The sequence below is a fragment of the Phalacrocorax aristotelis genome, chromosome 3 (assembly GCF_949628215.1).
Source record: "Phalacrocorax aristotelis chromosome 3, bGulAri2.1, whole genome shotgun sequence".
In the NCBI taxonomy this organism is placed as follows: Eukaryota; Metazoa; Chordata; class Aves; order Suliformes; family Phalacrocoracidae; genus Phalacrocorax; species Phalacrocorax aristotelis.
In genome coordinates, this window is record NC_134278.1 from 115,527,010 (window position 1) to 115,543,290 (window position 16,281).

At 57.6% G+C, this 16,281-nt stretch overlaps 1 protein-coding gene across 3 annotated transcripts; it reads right to left on the bottom strand.

The window, feature by feature from the left end:
* Positions 1 to 1,028: 1,028 nt before the first annotated feature.
* CAPN11 (calpain 11) lies at positions 1,029 to 14,681 on the bottom strand. 3 transcript variants are annotated; one of them, XM_075089189.1, is made up of 22 exons: positions 14,414 to 14,533; positions 11,073 to 11,355; positions 10,407 to 10,476; positions 8,795 to 8,913; positions 8,521 to 8,654; positions 8,180 to 8,348; positions 7,524 to 7,607; positions 7,352 to 7,437; positions 7,066 to 7,140; positions 6,492 to 6,652; positions 6,243 to 6,412; positions 6,026 to 6,037; positions 5,518 to 5,729; positions 5,355 to 5,394; positions 5,028 to 5,093; positions 4,623 to 4,680; positions 4,460 to 4,524; positions 3,528 to 3,596; positions 3,318 to 3,396; positions 2,752 to 2,868; positions 2,618 to 2,676; positions 1,029 to 2,353 (listed from the first exon to the last, which is right to left on the bottom strand). In XM_075089189.1, exons 2-22 carry the CDS (start codon positions 11,316 to 11,318, stop codon positions 2,327 to 2,329), a joined length of 2,118 nt encoding a protein of 705 aa, XP_074945290.1. In that variant the 5' UTR covers positions 11,319 to 11,355; positions 14,414 to 14,533; the 3' UTR covers positions 1,029 to 2,326. The 3 variants fall into 3 exon arrangements, with proteins under 3 accessions (XP_074945290.1, XP_074945292.1, XP_074945293.1); XM_075089191.1 differs by lacking the exon at positions 14,414 to 14,533 and adding an exon at positions 11,860 to 12,005; XM_075089192.1 differs by lacking the exon at positions 6,026 to 6,037 and having other exon boundaries at positions 6,234 to 6,412; positions 14,414 to 14,681.
* Between the last annotated feature and the right edge of the window lie 1,600 nt (positions 14,682 to 16,281).

Genomic DNA, 16,281 nt, shown 5'->3' on the forward strand with positions numbered 1-16,281 from the left:
GGGGTGTCAGCAAGGGGCAGGAGGCACATACTGACAGCGAGTCCTGCTCTGAGCCATGCAGTGAAAAGCCCCACCACCCAGCCCTCCACTGTTGTTTTCCTGGTAGGTTTTTGCCTCCAGCTGTAAGCTGCACGGCCTCAAAGGAAGCAGGGGAAAACACCGGCCTCTCATGGCCCCTATCCAGGGGTCACATACCTCATGTGGTCCCTTTCCAGGGTCCAGAGCTCCAGGCTGCCCTCTACTTCCACCAGCTTCACAATTATCTCCATCCTATCCAAGTAACCCTCTTTCCCCTCCCCAACCTCCCTAAGACACCTTTCTTTAAGAGCAGACCCCAGCTCTGCCACCAGCAGAGACCTTGGGAAGGGGCCAGCCAGGGCAGCAAACCATGATCAATGTTAATCCACCCCAGTGCAAAGTCCACGGGGCCAAAACCAGCCTTGCCGGCTGCCTTCAGCAGCTGCTGAGCTGCTAGTAATGCAGGGATGGTGAGTTTAAACTACTCCAGCTGCTTGCATGGCAGAGGTACGCAGTAGTGCCCTGGGGAGGCCTGTGGGACACAGTGGCCAGACCCAGGGCTCCCCTAGTTGAGCAGCAGCACAGGCTGGGGTGAAGCTGCACCAGGCCCCCAGCCTGGCACTTACACAATCCTCCTTCCAGCAACACCAGGGAAAAAAGCACTGGGTTTTCCTCCGCTTGAAGAATCCCTCGAATAACCAAGCAGCCCTGCTAACAGCATCCTGCTTGCTCTCTTTGAAGAGCATTGCTCCCTTAAACCTCTCTCTGCTGCCCCTATGTGTTGGTGCTAAGACCCTCCTGCTAAGAAAGAGGTGAGTTTTATAAAATCCTAGGGGATATGGACTCTCCCCCCCATCCCCATGGTAAGACCTGTACCTGGTGGTGCTCCTCCACCCATGGCCCAGGCTGGGCAAGCAGTGTGCCTTGGGCTTGGCTTCCTCATCCCCCCAGCCCAGGCCGTGGTGAGCGGAGGGAGGACATGACTCCCAGGTCACTGCCTGGGCCACACATCGAACAAATCTCCATTTATTCTTGGAGTGCGCAGTGAGCAGGGTAAGGAAGCAGAGCTGCAGGTGGGCAGCAGTGGTTATTGCTGCAGGTGCATCCTCCAGCGACGATAGGGGTCTGGAGGAAGCTAACTGCCTGCCTGCCTCTACAGGGCAAAGTGGGGGGACTATCACCCACCGCCAAGCTAGAGCCACCCCATTATCCCAGAAGAAGGTGAGAGGAGTGGAGGAACACAGAGAAGTCCAAATATGTTGGCACTAGAGCCCATCTGCCCTGGGGAAAGGAGCCCAAGGGAAGAGGAGAGTAACACAGTGGGAGGGTGAGGGAAAGGAAAGGAAAAAAAACGTAACTGTGTGCAGGAGAACAACCCCGCCAAACCACCACCCCCTCCTCTCTGGGGGAAGGCATCGTCCCTTGGATGCTGGCCCCCCCAGCCCTGCTGTGGGCCATAAGCAGGGTCAGCAGATGCCCCAGGCACTCCCAGGGATGGGAAGAGAGGCCAAAACGCTGTGATGGTAGTAGCATTGCTGTACCCATGTGGAAGAGAGGAGCTTCTGCTGCACTACAGGGTGGCATGTGTTCACGTGGCAGGGGAGCCCCCAAACATTCAGTGCTTAAGTTGCAGGGCTTGACCCAGTGGTGGGGCAAAGGCAGGGGCACAGAGGTGGGAGGGATGTGTTGAAGGCCGCACAGAAAGAGCCAGTGGGCTCCATGCTTTGATTGTGCTTAGTGGTGATGAGTGCAGTGCAAAGGCTTCAAGAGTATGGCCCTTACTCCTCCCAGAAGGCCACTCCGGCTCCCCAGGAACCCACCGCCTCTGCCTGAGCAAGGCAATACCTACTGATGCTCCCAGGTGTGCGCAGAGACAGGCAATGCATGCCAGCGGGAATGGGTCAGCACTAAAGCAAGCAATATGAGTCTCTCCCTCTCTTCCCCCTGCAGCTCCTGCCTCTCCCTGGTCTGCATCTGGCCCCCAGCCTGCTCCTTCATTCTCACCAAGCTCGGTGCATCCCTGCACGTGTACCCCATGCTGTTTGCCCACCTCCTATTCTGGGGTAGGCGGTGGGGAAGAGTGGAAAGAAGCCCAGCCCAGGAGAGGAGAAGGGGATCCCCTGCCTGCCTTGACCCCTGGTTCACCGGAGAGGGTGGTGTGAGGCTTGGTGGGAGGCAGGGCTGGTGGCTCAGCATGGGGTGGAGCAAGGGGGGGAAGAGTATCCTATGTCCACAGATCCAAGGGGAGGCACTTGGAGAGGACCTGGCCCACTGGGGTCTCCCAGCCGCAGCAGATTTGTCGTGGCTCCTAGCCGCACATCGTCAGCAGCAGCCACTGGGAAGGAGAGGGAGAAGGGATGAGTCAGGGCTGGTGCATTTTTGACATGCCTTTATGTGTCAGCTTTGACAGCCCTCCAAGAAACATGGAGCCTGAAGCAATCCTGTTTTCTCATCTTTATCTTTTATGGGTTCTTTCCCTACCCAAGAGGCTGGAGGGCTTTCTACCACCCATCCCAGGTGCACCATTCACCTTAGTGCCTTGTCCCCTTGTCTCCCACCCCACCTCTGGGCCCACCTCACCACCGGGCTGAGCTCTCACCTCAGAGAGGTTCATGACGGCAGTGCCAGTGCCTTCGGGGTCCATGCTGTGGAAGAACCCTGCAAGGGCACAAGAGCAAGGTGAGCAACCTGTCCTTCTGTCCCTGCCCTCCCTGCCCCGGGGCCGGCACTCACTGAACATGGCCTCCAGCTTAACGAGGCAGCAGACAAAGTTGTCAAAGTCCACGCCCATGTCAGCATCTGCATAGCGGGCCACCACCACCTGATGGAGCTTGTTGTTCAGCTTGAAACCTGCAAGGCAGAGAGCAGTCAGCACCCCAGGGAGGCAGGAGAGCAGGATGTAACTATGAAAGTCCATGCCCCCACCCAAAGGGACCATCAACCCACCCAGGGAAGGGCACTGACTCCAGCCTCAGCAGGAAGAGGGGATGTTCTCCCCGGAACCATGACTAGTTAGCTCACTGATCCACCCCAGGCCTCTGCTTCACCAGTATGGGACCCTGAACGTCAGAGGAGGACAGAGGCTGGGATCACCTTGTGTGCATCCCTAACCCTGATGCCTCAGCACTTGGCACAGCTGGAATGGAGAGAGCCCAGCGCAGGCATGGGCAACATCTCACTAACACAACAGGCTGGCTTCAAGCATGCACTATAGGCTGGTTTCACCCTTGTCCAGCTACCTGGGACAGGTATCCAACAGCAGGAGCCCCCTCCCCAGCCCCATCCTTCTTCAGACCTACCGGCTGACTCTAGAGCCATGCGCATCTCATAGGAGCTCATGGTGCCTGATTTATCCAGGTCATGCTGGCGGAAGATCGTCTGCAAAAACATCATGGAGGATGTGAAGGGCAGGCTCTCCTGCGGCCTCCAGCCTGGCTGTCCCCTCACTCTGCTGCCCCAGAAGGGGTGCTACCCCTGTGCAGTGCACCATGCCCCCTGCTCCTCCTCACCAGCCAGCTCCGGATCTTGTTCCACAGGATCTGGAACTCCACCAGCCCGAGGCGGGCGCTGCCATCTTTCTGGGGAGCAGAGGGTCAAGGAGAAAGAAGCCAGCAAAAGGGGGCGGCGTAAAGGCAAAGCCATCAGATCCCAGACACCTGAGTCAAGAAAAGCCTGGCCACACTTGGCCTGCCCAATTTTCCCCCAACTTCCCCACTCTGTCCTGCAGCATCAGCAAAATCAGAGCCTGCAACCCAGCGGGGAAAGTGCAACACTTAAGCTAGCTGCCATGCCACTCCCTGGGAGCAGCCACGCTGCTGCTGAAGGAAGCACACCACTGTGCTGTCCTCAGAGCAAAACTGGTCTGGCCTGCAGCAAAAGGGGATGCTGCAGGGCCAGGCTGAAGAAGGGCTCGGAGCTGCTCCTCTACCCTTGCCGGACCCCTCAGCTACATGTCCTTGTGCATGCAAGAATACAGGCAATGGCTCCTGTTGCTTTATAACTCTCATCCTCAGCTGGTGGACAGAATGGTTTGCGGGGAAAGAAGCCCAACAAACCTTGTTCCCTTCCAGGAGTGCCTCAAAGGCTGGGTGGCATCATGGCACGTCAGGCTGGGGAGCCTGCAGGGAAGGGAAGCACAGGACACTTCCTCCTGGAGGGGAAGGTTGCAGGTGTGAGTGGGGCAGGGCTGAGCTTCTGGCAGCGAGCTAGGGCCCAAAGCAAGCAGGAGAACTGATGGCCCTTTCCAAAAGACCTGCTGCTAAAGCACAGGGGTCTAAGGCAGATGGCCCTGAAGACACAAGGACCCAATCCATCCTTCCTTCCCCCAAATGAGCAGCCTCGGCATGGCCAAAGAGCCAAGCCCCAGCTCCCATGGAAGTCTTGCTGCCAGCAGGCTGAGCACCAGGGAAGCTGGTCCCTACCCGCAGTGTCAAGAGGATACATCCATCAGGTTGACCATGTTGCGGCAGGAGTCCAAGCTGAACCCATCCGTCTTCAGATCTTTGTCTGAGGAGGAAGGATGAGGTTGAGCATGTGCATCAAAACCCAACCTGCTGAGCAGGCCTGGGCCACAGGGAGCAAGGGGTGGGAAGTACAGCACTTACGTCTAGCGATGACTCTGTTCAGAATAGTCCGGAGCTCAAAGACGCTGATTTCCATGTCCTGCAGCAGGAGCAGAGTTAGCAGCAACCCTTGCCTGCTCTCCACCCCACTTGTGGCCATTCCCCCCTCCTGCCTAAACATCTCTGCCTCAGTCACAAAACATCAGGGTGCCCTTGCGTTTCCACCATGCCCAGGAGACTTCAGGCCACAGATAGATGCCCCTTCCCCAAATCTGCTCCCATCACACTACCCCTGGAGTCAGCTGGGCTGAACCACAGCACAGATGGACTTGTTTGCAGGATGGGACTGAGCGACTGTGGGGTGGGCTGGAGCTCTCACAGCCAGTGGTCCCATCCCATCCCCTCCCCAGGCCATGGCCACACAGAGCTCAGTGCAGCTGTACCCACCTCCCCTGCCAGCTGCTGGAACATGTTCTTGAAGCCATCCTCTATGTCATCCTCAGTTATTTCCTCCTGGGGGGATGCAGGCCAGAAAGAAAATGTTAGTGGTCAAACCTGGGCTCTGCCCTGCCTCCTAGGCTCAGCATACCCAAACTGGAAGGGAAGTTCTTCTTTTTCTCACTTGTTACTTCCCACATCCCCATCACCTTGACCCTGCCAGCCCCTCTCCTGCCACAGTGACATCCCAAACCCAGGCAGTCACCGCCTGCCTGCAGCTCCCTCTCCCAAGCCCCAGACCCTCGGCACCAACTGAACCAAAGCAGCGGCTCCTACCTCATCTGCCAGGTCTGCCGAGATCTCCTCATCCAGCTCCCTGGGGGAAGAAAGGAGGAAACCAAAGTAATGAGCGGGGTCCCCAGCCAGCAGGCTGCCTGCAGTGGGGAAATGTCCCACCACTCACAGACACAGGGTGTCCCCTGGCCAGGCAGGGACTCACGCCGTGTCTGACTGCTTCTCAGTGAAGACCCGCAGGATGAAGTCGGCCTCCTTGTGCGGCTCGAAGGTGGAGGGCACAACGATGTACTCGCCAGGAGGCAGCCGGATCTGGTTGCTCACCTCCCGCAGGTTGATGAAGGTCTCAGACCGTGCCCGTGACTGGTTTCGCAGGAAGAAGTCCTTCTTCAAATGCACATTCTGGCTGCCCTGGGCCTGGGGGAATGAACGTGCTTGTGGACCACAGCCCTGCAATGGGGGGGACCCACAGGGAGTGGTGGGACCAAAGCCAGTCCCATTAGGCAGGACATCCCCACCCTGCCCATCCCAGCATGAGCCATCCCTCACACATGGAGGTGCCCAGCTCCCATTAGCACCCTAGCCACTGCCAGAGTGGTGGTTGCTCCCACAACACTGGATGCACATGTGTGCATGCATGTGCCTTAACCCATTCCTGCCCACTCTTGTGCTCTCCTCCAAGAGGGGGTAGGCTCTGGCAGCTCAGGACGTACCTCCTCAGGAACCTGCAGAGAAGAGAGAAAAGGAGAAAAAAAATCAGAATCCCAGCACCTGCCCCCATCCCTTACAGTGTGGGGGGCATGAGACAATTGGCATCAACCCACAGACCAGACAAAGCAGGTAGGAAAGGTTTCCTTGGGGCTGGGGTGCCAGGCCCAGGCAGGGCTAAGCTAGTCCCAAGGAAGCAGCATTGGGGTGGGCAGGAGTTACCTCGTAGACAGCAAAGCCAATAGTGTGCATGTCGCCCCCGACTCGCCGCTCCCGCCGCCGGTGCTTCTGCATCAGAGCCACTAGGAAGCTGCAGGCCACCTCATCGTCCCCGGGGTCATCATCCTCTTCCAACAGCTTGATCTTAAACTGAGGGTTGATCCAGAATGTGGCTGAGAGGAAGAGGACATGTGGATGAGACACCTGGCTCAATCACACTGCCAAGAGCAAAGATGCAGGGGGGAGGGGTACCTGGATGATTCCTGCAGCCACCGGCAGTGCTCCCCCGGCGCCACGTGCCCTCGAATACCTGCGTGTGCCACCTGCTGAGCTCATCCTTGGTGAGGGCATCGGGGGTCAGGTTGCAGATCTCCAGCCTGGAGAACTCCCTCATGAAGTCCCGGAAAGACATCCTGCAGGAGGAAGGCACAGGCTGAGGCCAGGGCATCGCTGAGGCAGAGGGAGGAGAGCGCTAGCAGCTCTGGACCCAGCCAATGTTTTGGGAGAATTAAGTGGCAGCAAGATCTTTTACCCTGAGCAGTTACGGCTCATTTAAAGCCTGCTGATGGGTTTGGGAACGAAGGGGTGTTTACCATTCCTAGATGTTTATTTTGCATTTAGTTGGGCTGAATTTCCTTGAAGAGAGGAAAATTATTAACTAGATCAGATGAGAAAATGCTAGCAGGCTCTCTGGCGCTAGAAAGCCAGTTCATAAAGGCAGGTCACGTGTTTCAGGTGAAGCAGGACCACAGGATCCCTCCCCATTTCCTCTGCCCCTTGCCAGGCTGGGTTCTGAAGAAGAGCAGCAGTTTGCTCTAGCACTCACCAGAACTCTCCATCCTCCATCTTCAGCTGCAGCTCTTCCCTATCGCCAGGATCAATATTGTTCCACTCAGAGGAGCTGGAGTAGCAGGAGAGAGACAATTTCATGAGGACTACTCAAGGTGAATGAAGGGCACTTCAGAGCTGGCCCTCAACTGCCCCTCTCACTGATGCAAAGGGCACTGCACACCAAACTTCCCCTCAACAGTGCCGTGCACTCGATTGTTGTGTGTGTGCAGTGCCCGCTGGCCTGCCAGCAGCAGGACTGAAGTCCCATCTGTCCAACTCACCCATCACTCCAGGCTCCAGTCCACTCCACCTGACCCCAGGGGTTCCTGATGCGGATGAGCTGTTCCTGCTGACCCCGATAGTTCACCTGCCAGCCACCAGACACAGGAGGTTGAGCCCATGCCATTGCCCAAGCTATTTTATTGCTATTGAAGTCTCATATAGCCAACTCACGTCTCTGAAGCCTGTGACAGAATAGGCGTGGCCCTTCACCAGCTTCTTGAAGGTCACTGCTTCCATATCAAAGGCACTTGTGATCTGAAAAGAATGTGCAAAGCTAAAGTAAATATGATTAAATTCATGTAGTCCTATCCCTACCCCTTTCCTCTACTGCATGGAGAACTGCACTTGCTTTGCGCTGCTCCAGCCAAGAGAAGCAGCAGGTACCAGCTGAGGATGATGCAAGGACAGTTTCCCAGCCAGAAGACCCTGAAGAACGACCCAAACTTCAGAAAGCAAGAAAAGGATTTCATGAGAGGGAATGGATGGAAAACCCTGCTCCAGATAATTTTCAGGCAGATAATTCTCAGATGCTGACATAAGACATGGCCAGAGCTATAGGCAGACCCTTGTTCAACAGCCCATGCTCAAGATGGACACTCCAACTCCATCCAAAGGAGTCCATTCCCAGCAGCTGGGCTGCAGCCCCACTCACTGTGCCCTGGGGATGCCACACTGGTGCTGGAAAAGGTGCTCTGCTAAGAGGGGAAAAAAGTAACCTCCTGCTGAGTGTCCCAGTGAGGGGACTGCTGACACAGTCTCAGGCTGTGAGGCCTTGCTTTGGCCATCGGTGGGGCAGAGCCCCTGCCTCATCCTGGCGCACCACTTACGTCGATGGAGCAGCCCAGCAGGGAACCCCTCTCCAGTGCCTTGCGGATGATGTGGCTCATGTTGCGTGGAGGCCTCTTGAGGTCGTACATCTCTGCCACGCCACCAGTGAAGTCCTCAAAGCCCTCAGTGGTGCTGCCCCCTGAGAGCGCCTCGTAGCAGCCATTCAGCCTGAGCACCAGACAGCAAGATGGGTGCATGAGGCAACAAGGACATAGCACACTGCTGCTCCCCAGGCACCCAGCACAAAGGCCAGGGATAGAAAAGACCCCCACCCCTCAGCTCCGTACAGTGAGGTGCCCTGTCCCCCACCCACCCGTGTGCCCGCCACGGGGGTACCTACTTGGCATAGGCCTTCTCCAGCAGAGCACTCCAGAACTCGGTGCACTCTGCTGAGTGCACGAACAGGAGCTCCCCGTCCTTGGTGGGCAGCAGGTCATCAACCACCACGTCCACCCACTCACCGAACTGCCAGATCTGGGTGGCCAGGAGAGTGGGGTGAGCTCGGAGCATGACACAACTTGCTCATCCCTACCCCTGAGGGATGCCCTCAACCCACCGCCATCCCTCCTGCTCCCACCCCACCAGCCGTGGAGGGCCAGGAGCCCCCAGCCCACCTGGAAGTGGAAAATGCCAGCATAGTCCTCCTGGAAACTCTGCCCATGGGGCACCACGCGGTGCAGGAGCTCCTCATTGAGCGTGAGGGAGCCGATGGCAGCCAGCAGCCAACAGTCGCCTGGGGAAGGAGAGGAAAATGGTGTGAGCACCCACCACCTCCCTAGCTGTGTGGGTAGGCAGTGGATGTGTAGAGGCCCACAGCACGCTCCCCTTGCAAATATTTGGGTATCCCCTATGTTTCTCCACAGCTCAAAAAGCATGTGGAGAAACCAGAGAGGGTCCATCAGAAAAACATATCTCAGGGAGCCGGGCTCGTTCAGCCTGCCTCAGAGAGAAGTATTAGCTCAAGGCAACAGGGAATGTTCCTTCCTGACCTGGAGCCTGTATCCAGACCACCATGTACAGTCAGCACCAACAGACCCCTCCTGCAGCCGTTTATCTAGACCCTCCTGGGACTCATTCGTACGACTGCCCTCCACATCTCAGAGAGTGAGTTGTTCTGCAGCAGAATTACACTTTCCATTTAAAAATATATTTTATCAACTGAGAGGTTTAATGCTGCTGCCCCGGCTTCTCAAATTGCAAGCAACACCACTGCGCTTTTCCTTCCAAGTGCTCTTAACCACAAGCGCTGCTCCAGGCCAGCAATGGTCTTTAAATTCTTTGCCTTAGTTCCCCTTTCTCTTTTGCCTTTGAAGCCTGCCACACCTTAGCCTAGAGCATGGATAACCTCATGATCTGGCTGTGGTTTGACAAAATGGCATTTCATACTTTTTAATGACCAGGTGAACACCACAGCAGTGCTCTGGGCTGTTATGTTCTCTAGTTGCCACCTCAAGTTTGTTCTAATTACTTGATGCATTAAATGTGGTCAGCCCTGAAACCAGCGTGCTCTGTGTGCTAAGGTACATGATACTCCCAATCAAGTACTCAACTTGATCCAGATCTGAACGACACTCTTAGCGGTACCCAGATCTGGTTCCAATGACCATGAAATCCCAGTAGCCAGCCCTGTCAGCCTACCAAGCCCATTAACACTGCTCTCCTCGTCTTAGTGCCTTTGCCTTGGGAGACACCCCTGGAGAAATGACAAATCACCACTTGTACTCCATAGCTCTCCTCTCAATTCTCTTCTGCTACATTGCATTGCTTTGCAAGCACTTGGTCATGACAAGCACATCCTCACCTCAGTCTGTTACTGCCATTCAGCTGCCATCCCTCACCATTTACCAAAGCAGGGAGCTCTTTGGAGCAGCTCCTGGCATTGGTATTGGCATGTGTCAGGCATGGATCCACCTGGCTTCTCCCCTGATCTTAGCATGGTCAGGCTGTGCACACATCAACCCATTTGGTGCAGCCTTAACCTAGAGCCACCAGGAGGCACAAGGTGTCCCCCACCTTCCAGCTTCAGCTGCACTAAATGGGAAGGGAGCCTTTCGTATGGAGACAGTTGTACAGAGGCTGGCATGAAAATGCATTGCATGGGCCTGGGGAAAGATGCTGTGAAACTGGTCCACGCTAAACCTTACGCAAACACCTCTCCAGCCACGCCAACCCTCCCCAGCCACTGCTCTCCAGACCAAGGTCCGGGAACAGAGCTCCAGCACTCACCCAGAGCCCCCTGGCAGATGTCTGTCCGGGTTGCACCACCAACAATGAACTGAGGGTCATCCACTAATTCCTGCAGGAGGAGGAGAGAATCAGATGCTGGTGCTGGATCTCAGCAGTGCCTGGGCTTCTGGGGGGGCTGGCACCTGCTGCAGCTCTGACTTGGGAGGAAGGGTATACGGTCCCCGAGAGATGTACCCCACCTGCCCTCTGCCAGGGAAATCTGCTTGACTGCAATCCCAAGGCCATCACAGTAAGGCAAGGCAAGATCTTCTGCTGTAGCCATGGGAGGACATGGCTGGATAGACAAATGGCATTCCCCTTGCACTCATGGCACCAGGGGATATACACCCTCAGAAGCCCCAGTCACGGAGGGTGACACATCTGTGCCATGACACCTAGAAGCTGTGATATAGTCCACCCATTTAAAAGCACCCAGTCTGCTGCCCAGAGGAAGCATGGCCTGCTAGACATGATGTGTTTCTGAGCACACGCTCATGGGGCATTGCCCTAGGCCCTTGGGAAAGAAGGCTATGAAGCACTCGAGGGACTTTGAGCACTGAGAGGAGCAGGCCAGGGCCAGGCTGCAGCTTGGCAAACCACTTCAGTGCAGACATTGCAGGGCAGGGATGCCAGCCCAGCCCGAGGAGAAGCAAGTCTAGCACTTACCGATGGACGCTTCCATTGCACCCCCCGTGTCTTGCTGGAGTGTGGCCCCAGCTCCTTGAATCCAAGGGCAGAGGGGCCGGCTGGGAACTGGGGGTCCCTAAAGAGGGTGCCACTCTCAATGCACTCCTGTTTGAGGGCCTCATAGTCCTGGTTGAAGTACTTGATGGCGTTATCGTGTTGACCAACCCCCTCAGCTCTCAGGCGGTCCCTTTGCAGTCGAGCAGCCATCCCACCAAAGGGCATCATGGCTGGGCACCAGCAGCACTACCTTCAGCTCCACTCCCTGCAACAAAATGGGCACGGCTGGGCTGAGGCAGGACCTGGTGCCTGTGCAGCCCCTTGGGGATGTAAGCCATTTCACATAGTGCCAGGTTCAGAGGCTGGATCCCCAATTCCCCACCACCCACACAGCAGGCATGCTCTCTGTCAGCATCATGCTGGGGCAGCAAGCAGATCCAGTACACAGAGCATTCCCACGGTGGGCCCATGTGCTAGGAGGACCTCCCCAAATTGCATCCCTGGCAGCAGACCCATTCCGAGCCATGGCCTCCAGCCCAGCCGTCACAGCCCTGCTGTCTTTAGGGGACACCAAAGGAGCAGAGGGGCTTTGGGGGCCGGCTAGGAGGATGCAGGCCACTGGTGGCCAGGCTGTGGCTCTCCCATCCTGTCCCATCCCTGCTGCGCAGCAAGGACAAACTCAGAGGAATTTCAGGCAACTTCCACTCTCGACAGCCTCTCCTCCCAGCAGAGCATTCCAGGACCTTCCCTCATCCCAGCTCCTCCTCACCCGTCATAGCTGGGAGGGTGTCAGCGGCCGCCCTGCAGCTTCTCCCAGCCCCAGGCACTTCTCCTTCTCCCTCCAAAGCTGCCCCAGCTGCCTGAGCACTGAGTCAAGAGGGCCAGGAAGGGAGGAGCCCAGGAGGCACAGACAGCTCAATCTCTATCTACGGGGCCAGCGGAAGACAAGGGAAGGAAGAGGCAGAACGCCCGTCCCGGCGCATGCACATGCAGGGTGACTCAAGCCTCGCTGGGAGGTGGCAGAGCAGCCTGCTGAGAGGCACCGGGGAAGGGATGCAGGGTGCAGCGGGGCACCTTGGCACCAGGAGACTGGGGCAGGGCAGACCCTGCAGAGTCCCCCCAGCCACACAGGTCCTTTGGCCTGGTGAAGGCTCTGTCACAGGCCTTCCTCCCGGGGGGGTTTAACTGGCAGCTCACCAGGTGCTTTGAACCGGTAGGACGCAGCGGCAGGGTGTGCCTGGCCCCACTGCACCTGCTGTGGTGGGGCAAGCCCCAACTCCCCTCCCTGAGCCCTGCTGCTCAATGCACTCCTGAGCCCTGCTCAGGCACCCATGGCAGGAGCCGGCACTCGTGCCAATCATACTGCCCAGGCTGGAAGGGAACCTCAGGGTCCATCTGGTCAAACCTTGACCCCATGCAAGCAGGGTCACCTGCATCAGGACCATGGGGCAGGTGCCACCACCATGGGCCCACTGGAGTTTGCGGCTTAGCCTGCCCCCTGCCCCACTCCCCAGCCATCTCAGCTCCTGCTTGGCAGAGCTGGTACTGAATACTCCAGAATTTTCTCCACGAGAGGCAGCAGAGCAGTACTGGGGTAAATAACCCAGTAACCAGCAACCCACTCAGACCAGTGGGCTAGGATGTCAGTGCTGGCCTGCTGCCTCCCCAGCACCCCATCCCAGGGGAGCAGGGTACAGCCAGGCTCCAGAGAGGCGGCTCTCCTTGTCCTGAAGTGCTGTGACAGCTAAGGGAAGGCAGGCAACAGCGAAAAGGGTGCAAGCTCTTGGCATGTACATAGGGCATAAACTTGGCTGCTGACCCAAGGGGCTGCCCTCACCAGAAGCTTTTCAGGAAGAAAGTTTACTCCTCTCCATCACTCCGCCTGTCCTGGGATGCTCTAAACCCACTATTCTTCTCCAGGGCAGCGCCAGCCTTTCTCTCCTCCTCAAAAGCCCCAAATCTATGGAGCTCAGCCCTTTTCCATCATCTCCTCCTTCCAACTCCTGCCCCACATCTAGCACCCTGGCAGCCTCTCCCAGTGGCGAGCCACTCATTGCCTGCAGAGCTGGCAGGATGGCTACCCCGGTCTGAGCTGCTGCCCATAGCCCAGGGGGGCTGCAGGAGGAGGAATCCCCAATGCAGCTGCCCACACAGCCTCCAGCTCCCACCTCACTACCTCCACAGCACTCACACCGCAGCCTGCCAAGGGCTGCGGAACCCTTCCTGGCTGCAGCCCCTGCCAGGCTCCCTGAACCCTCTCCCACACTGTCTACCGGCACTGGACATGGCCGTGGACACAGGGAGCTGTGCAGCCCAGACACGGGCACTGTGCAAGTTATTCTTAGCTCTGTGGCTCAAAATACTCAGGAAGGTTGTACTTAGTGAGAGACAGAGGTCACGCAAGCGCAGAGCAAGGGAAACGTTTCAGATCCCAGGATGGGGTGGAAACCACACAAGGCCTTAAGCAATGGGGTCCATTGCTGACAGCCCCCCCCACTGATATTGATGGACACTGCAGGTCCTCCACGGGGGAGGAAAGGGTTTGCAGAGACAACCCAAGCCTCCAGTTTTCACACCAGGCAACATTCAATCAACCATAATATGATGCTTTCCGGTATAGGAGGCACCTCTGATCCCTCCCAGGTGGGAGCAGAAAGACACACTGGTCCCCACAGAAACCCAAATATCTCGTGCACTGTAACACATACTGAAAAAAACCCTGGACTGCATTATTGCTGAAGTCCAGTCACAAATGTCTGCAGACCTCTGGCTCGCCAGCTGCTCTTGGAGATCGAAGGAAGGAGGAGCTCCCTTCCTCAAACCAGTCAGGCCAAGCCCAGACACTGCATCCCGCCGCATACTCAGCTCGGGGCCAGGCGCCACAGCCGCCCATAGGGTCCCACACTGCGCAAACAGCTCTCAGGCCCTTCCCAGCCCTCCGGTGACAAAGATCCTCATTTCCCACAAGTTCCCCTTTATATTCCCGCATCCCCTCGACGAGATGAGTGAGGCGTTGGCTTGGGATCGGCGTTGCATCCCGGATCGCTGCGGTACCCAGTGTACTCGCTGCTCTGACTGGGAAGACTCCGCGTCTCTGCGGCTGCCTTATCTCATGCAAAAATCCCCGCGGAATACAAAAGGGATGGGAGAGAGGGATAAGCAAGCCTGGAGCAGCTCAGAGCCCGGGGGCAGCAGCCGGCGGGCCCCGAGGCGGAGGAGCCCTGGCCGCCCGGCGGCGGGGCCCCCCCCCCGGTGCTAACCCCGTGCTGGGGGTCGGATAAAGATGAGGACGGGGATGGGGTCGGAGGGGAGGATGGACTTACGGAAGCTGCTGCTGCCACCGCCCTACCCGTTCCGTTCCGTTTCGTTTCAGCGCAGCGCAGCGCAGCGCAGCCCAGCCCAGCCCGGCCCGGCCCGGCTCGGCCCCGCGGAAGGTGTGGTTTCGGCAGGCAGGATGTGCCAGCAAAGCTAGGAGGGCGGTGGGAGGGGGAATTAAAGGCGCAGCGACCGCTCACAGCTGCCAGGAAAAGATTTACCGGGGCTGCTGGTGCCGTCCTGTCTGCTGTCACCCTCTTCCCAGCTCCCGGGGATGGAGGGGTACCGCCGGGCTGGGCGTGCTCCTTCCACTTTTGCTCCGAGCAGAGGACTCGGTGCATGTGGAAAACAGGTCTGGAAGGAGAAGAGGAAGCAACTTTCCCCTGGGAAAGGGTTTGGGGGTGACATGGCACTGCCCCATGGCACACCAATTTAGCTGGGTGAGGCTCTGCACTGCCTGGTACCAGGGCTGAGCACAGTGGTCCCAACGGGTGTCACCCACTGTGGGGTCCCTTCTCCTTCCCTCATGCCTGGGGAAGCTGTGCCCACACCACCTCTCTCCTGCAAGCCCAAGCAGTCATAGCCAGCAACCCCCTGGCATCACTGCAAGCACTGGCCGTTGTGGCTAGCTCCCACCCCATCAGCTGCCCCTTACTGCTGGGTGCCGGCAGGGCCCACCCCAAGCAGGTCCCACTGCCCTGGAGCTTCCCACAGCAGGGCTGTCAGTGCATGCCCTCCATGACTCACAATACAGCTATACCGCGTGGTGACATTGCTGACAGGCATAGCCACAGCAGGGCTTGGCCCAGTCCCACACAGCCCAGTGTGGTGCAACACAGCTTTATCTGGCATGGCATGGCATGGCCCAGCATAGCCTGGCACAGCTTGGCCTGGTGTAGCTTAGCCCAGCATGTCCAACATGGGGCAGCACAACATGGCTTGGCCTGGCATGACCAGCTCAGCTCAGCCCAATTCTGCATGGCCTGGCCCAGCCCCAGGAAGAAGCTCTGCACCACCATCCTTTTGGTGTCAGGGCTGAACGTGGTGATCCCAACAGGTGCTACTAACCATGAGGCTCCTGGTCCTCCCTTTGTGCCTGCCTGCAGCTGGGGAAGCTGTGCCCTTACCACCTCACTGCAGGAGCTGGCATCTGGCTGCTCCCCCAGGCTTCACAGAACACCTGCTCTCTAACCCACCCTCTCTTACCCCAGGAGGGCAAACACTTGCTAAGCAGGGAGCAGGTTGCACATGGGGTCAGGAGCTGTGTCCCTTGCCCAAGAGAAGGGCAACCAGGACATTCAAAAACAGCTGTAGCACGGTCTTGCTTCCACACCCTCAATGGACCGCTCCGACCCTAGCCAGAATCCACCAGAGCAGCCCTGTCCCCATTCTCACCTAGGAGAGCCTACCACAGGCAGCTTGTTCCACCCACCCTGGAACAGAGAAGGCTTTGGGGTGCCCTGCTCTGGGTTGCCACAGCAGCTGCTCCATCTTATCCTCAACCAGAAGGCAGCTGCATTACTGCCTGCAGGCTGCAGGCATAGAGGGGTCCCTGCTAGGGACACCAGCCAGCTCTGCACGGAGCTGCAGGCAGCAGTGTGCTTTCAGACAAGGAGCAAGCAGATCTGCAAAGCCAGGCTTGTTCCTGCTTTGGGCTTCTGCCTGAAGGGCTCTGCCATTTTTCCCTCTGGCCTTGACCCACCCCTGACTGCCCTGCCCACCCAGATCCACCCAGGACAGTGCCCATCCTTGTTGTGACCCCATTCTCCTGTTCATCTCTTACCTCGTTATCCCTCAAGTGGCTTTTAAAGCTGCTTTCACAGCTGACAATCCTGTATAATCCTGTCACACAGGCCCTTGTGCTTGGGAGCAGCTT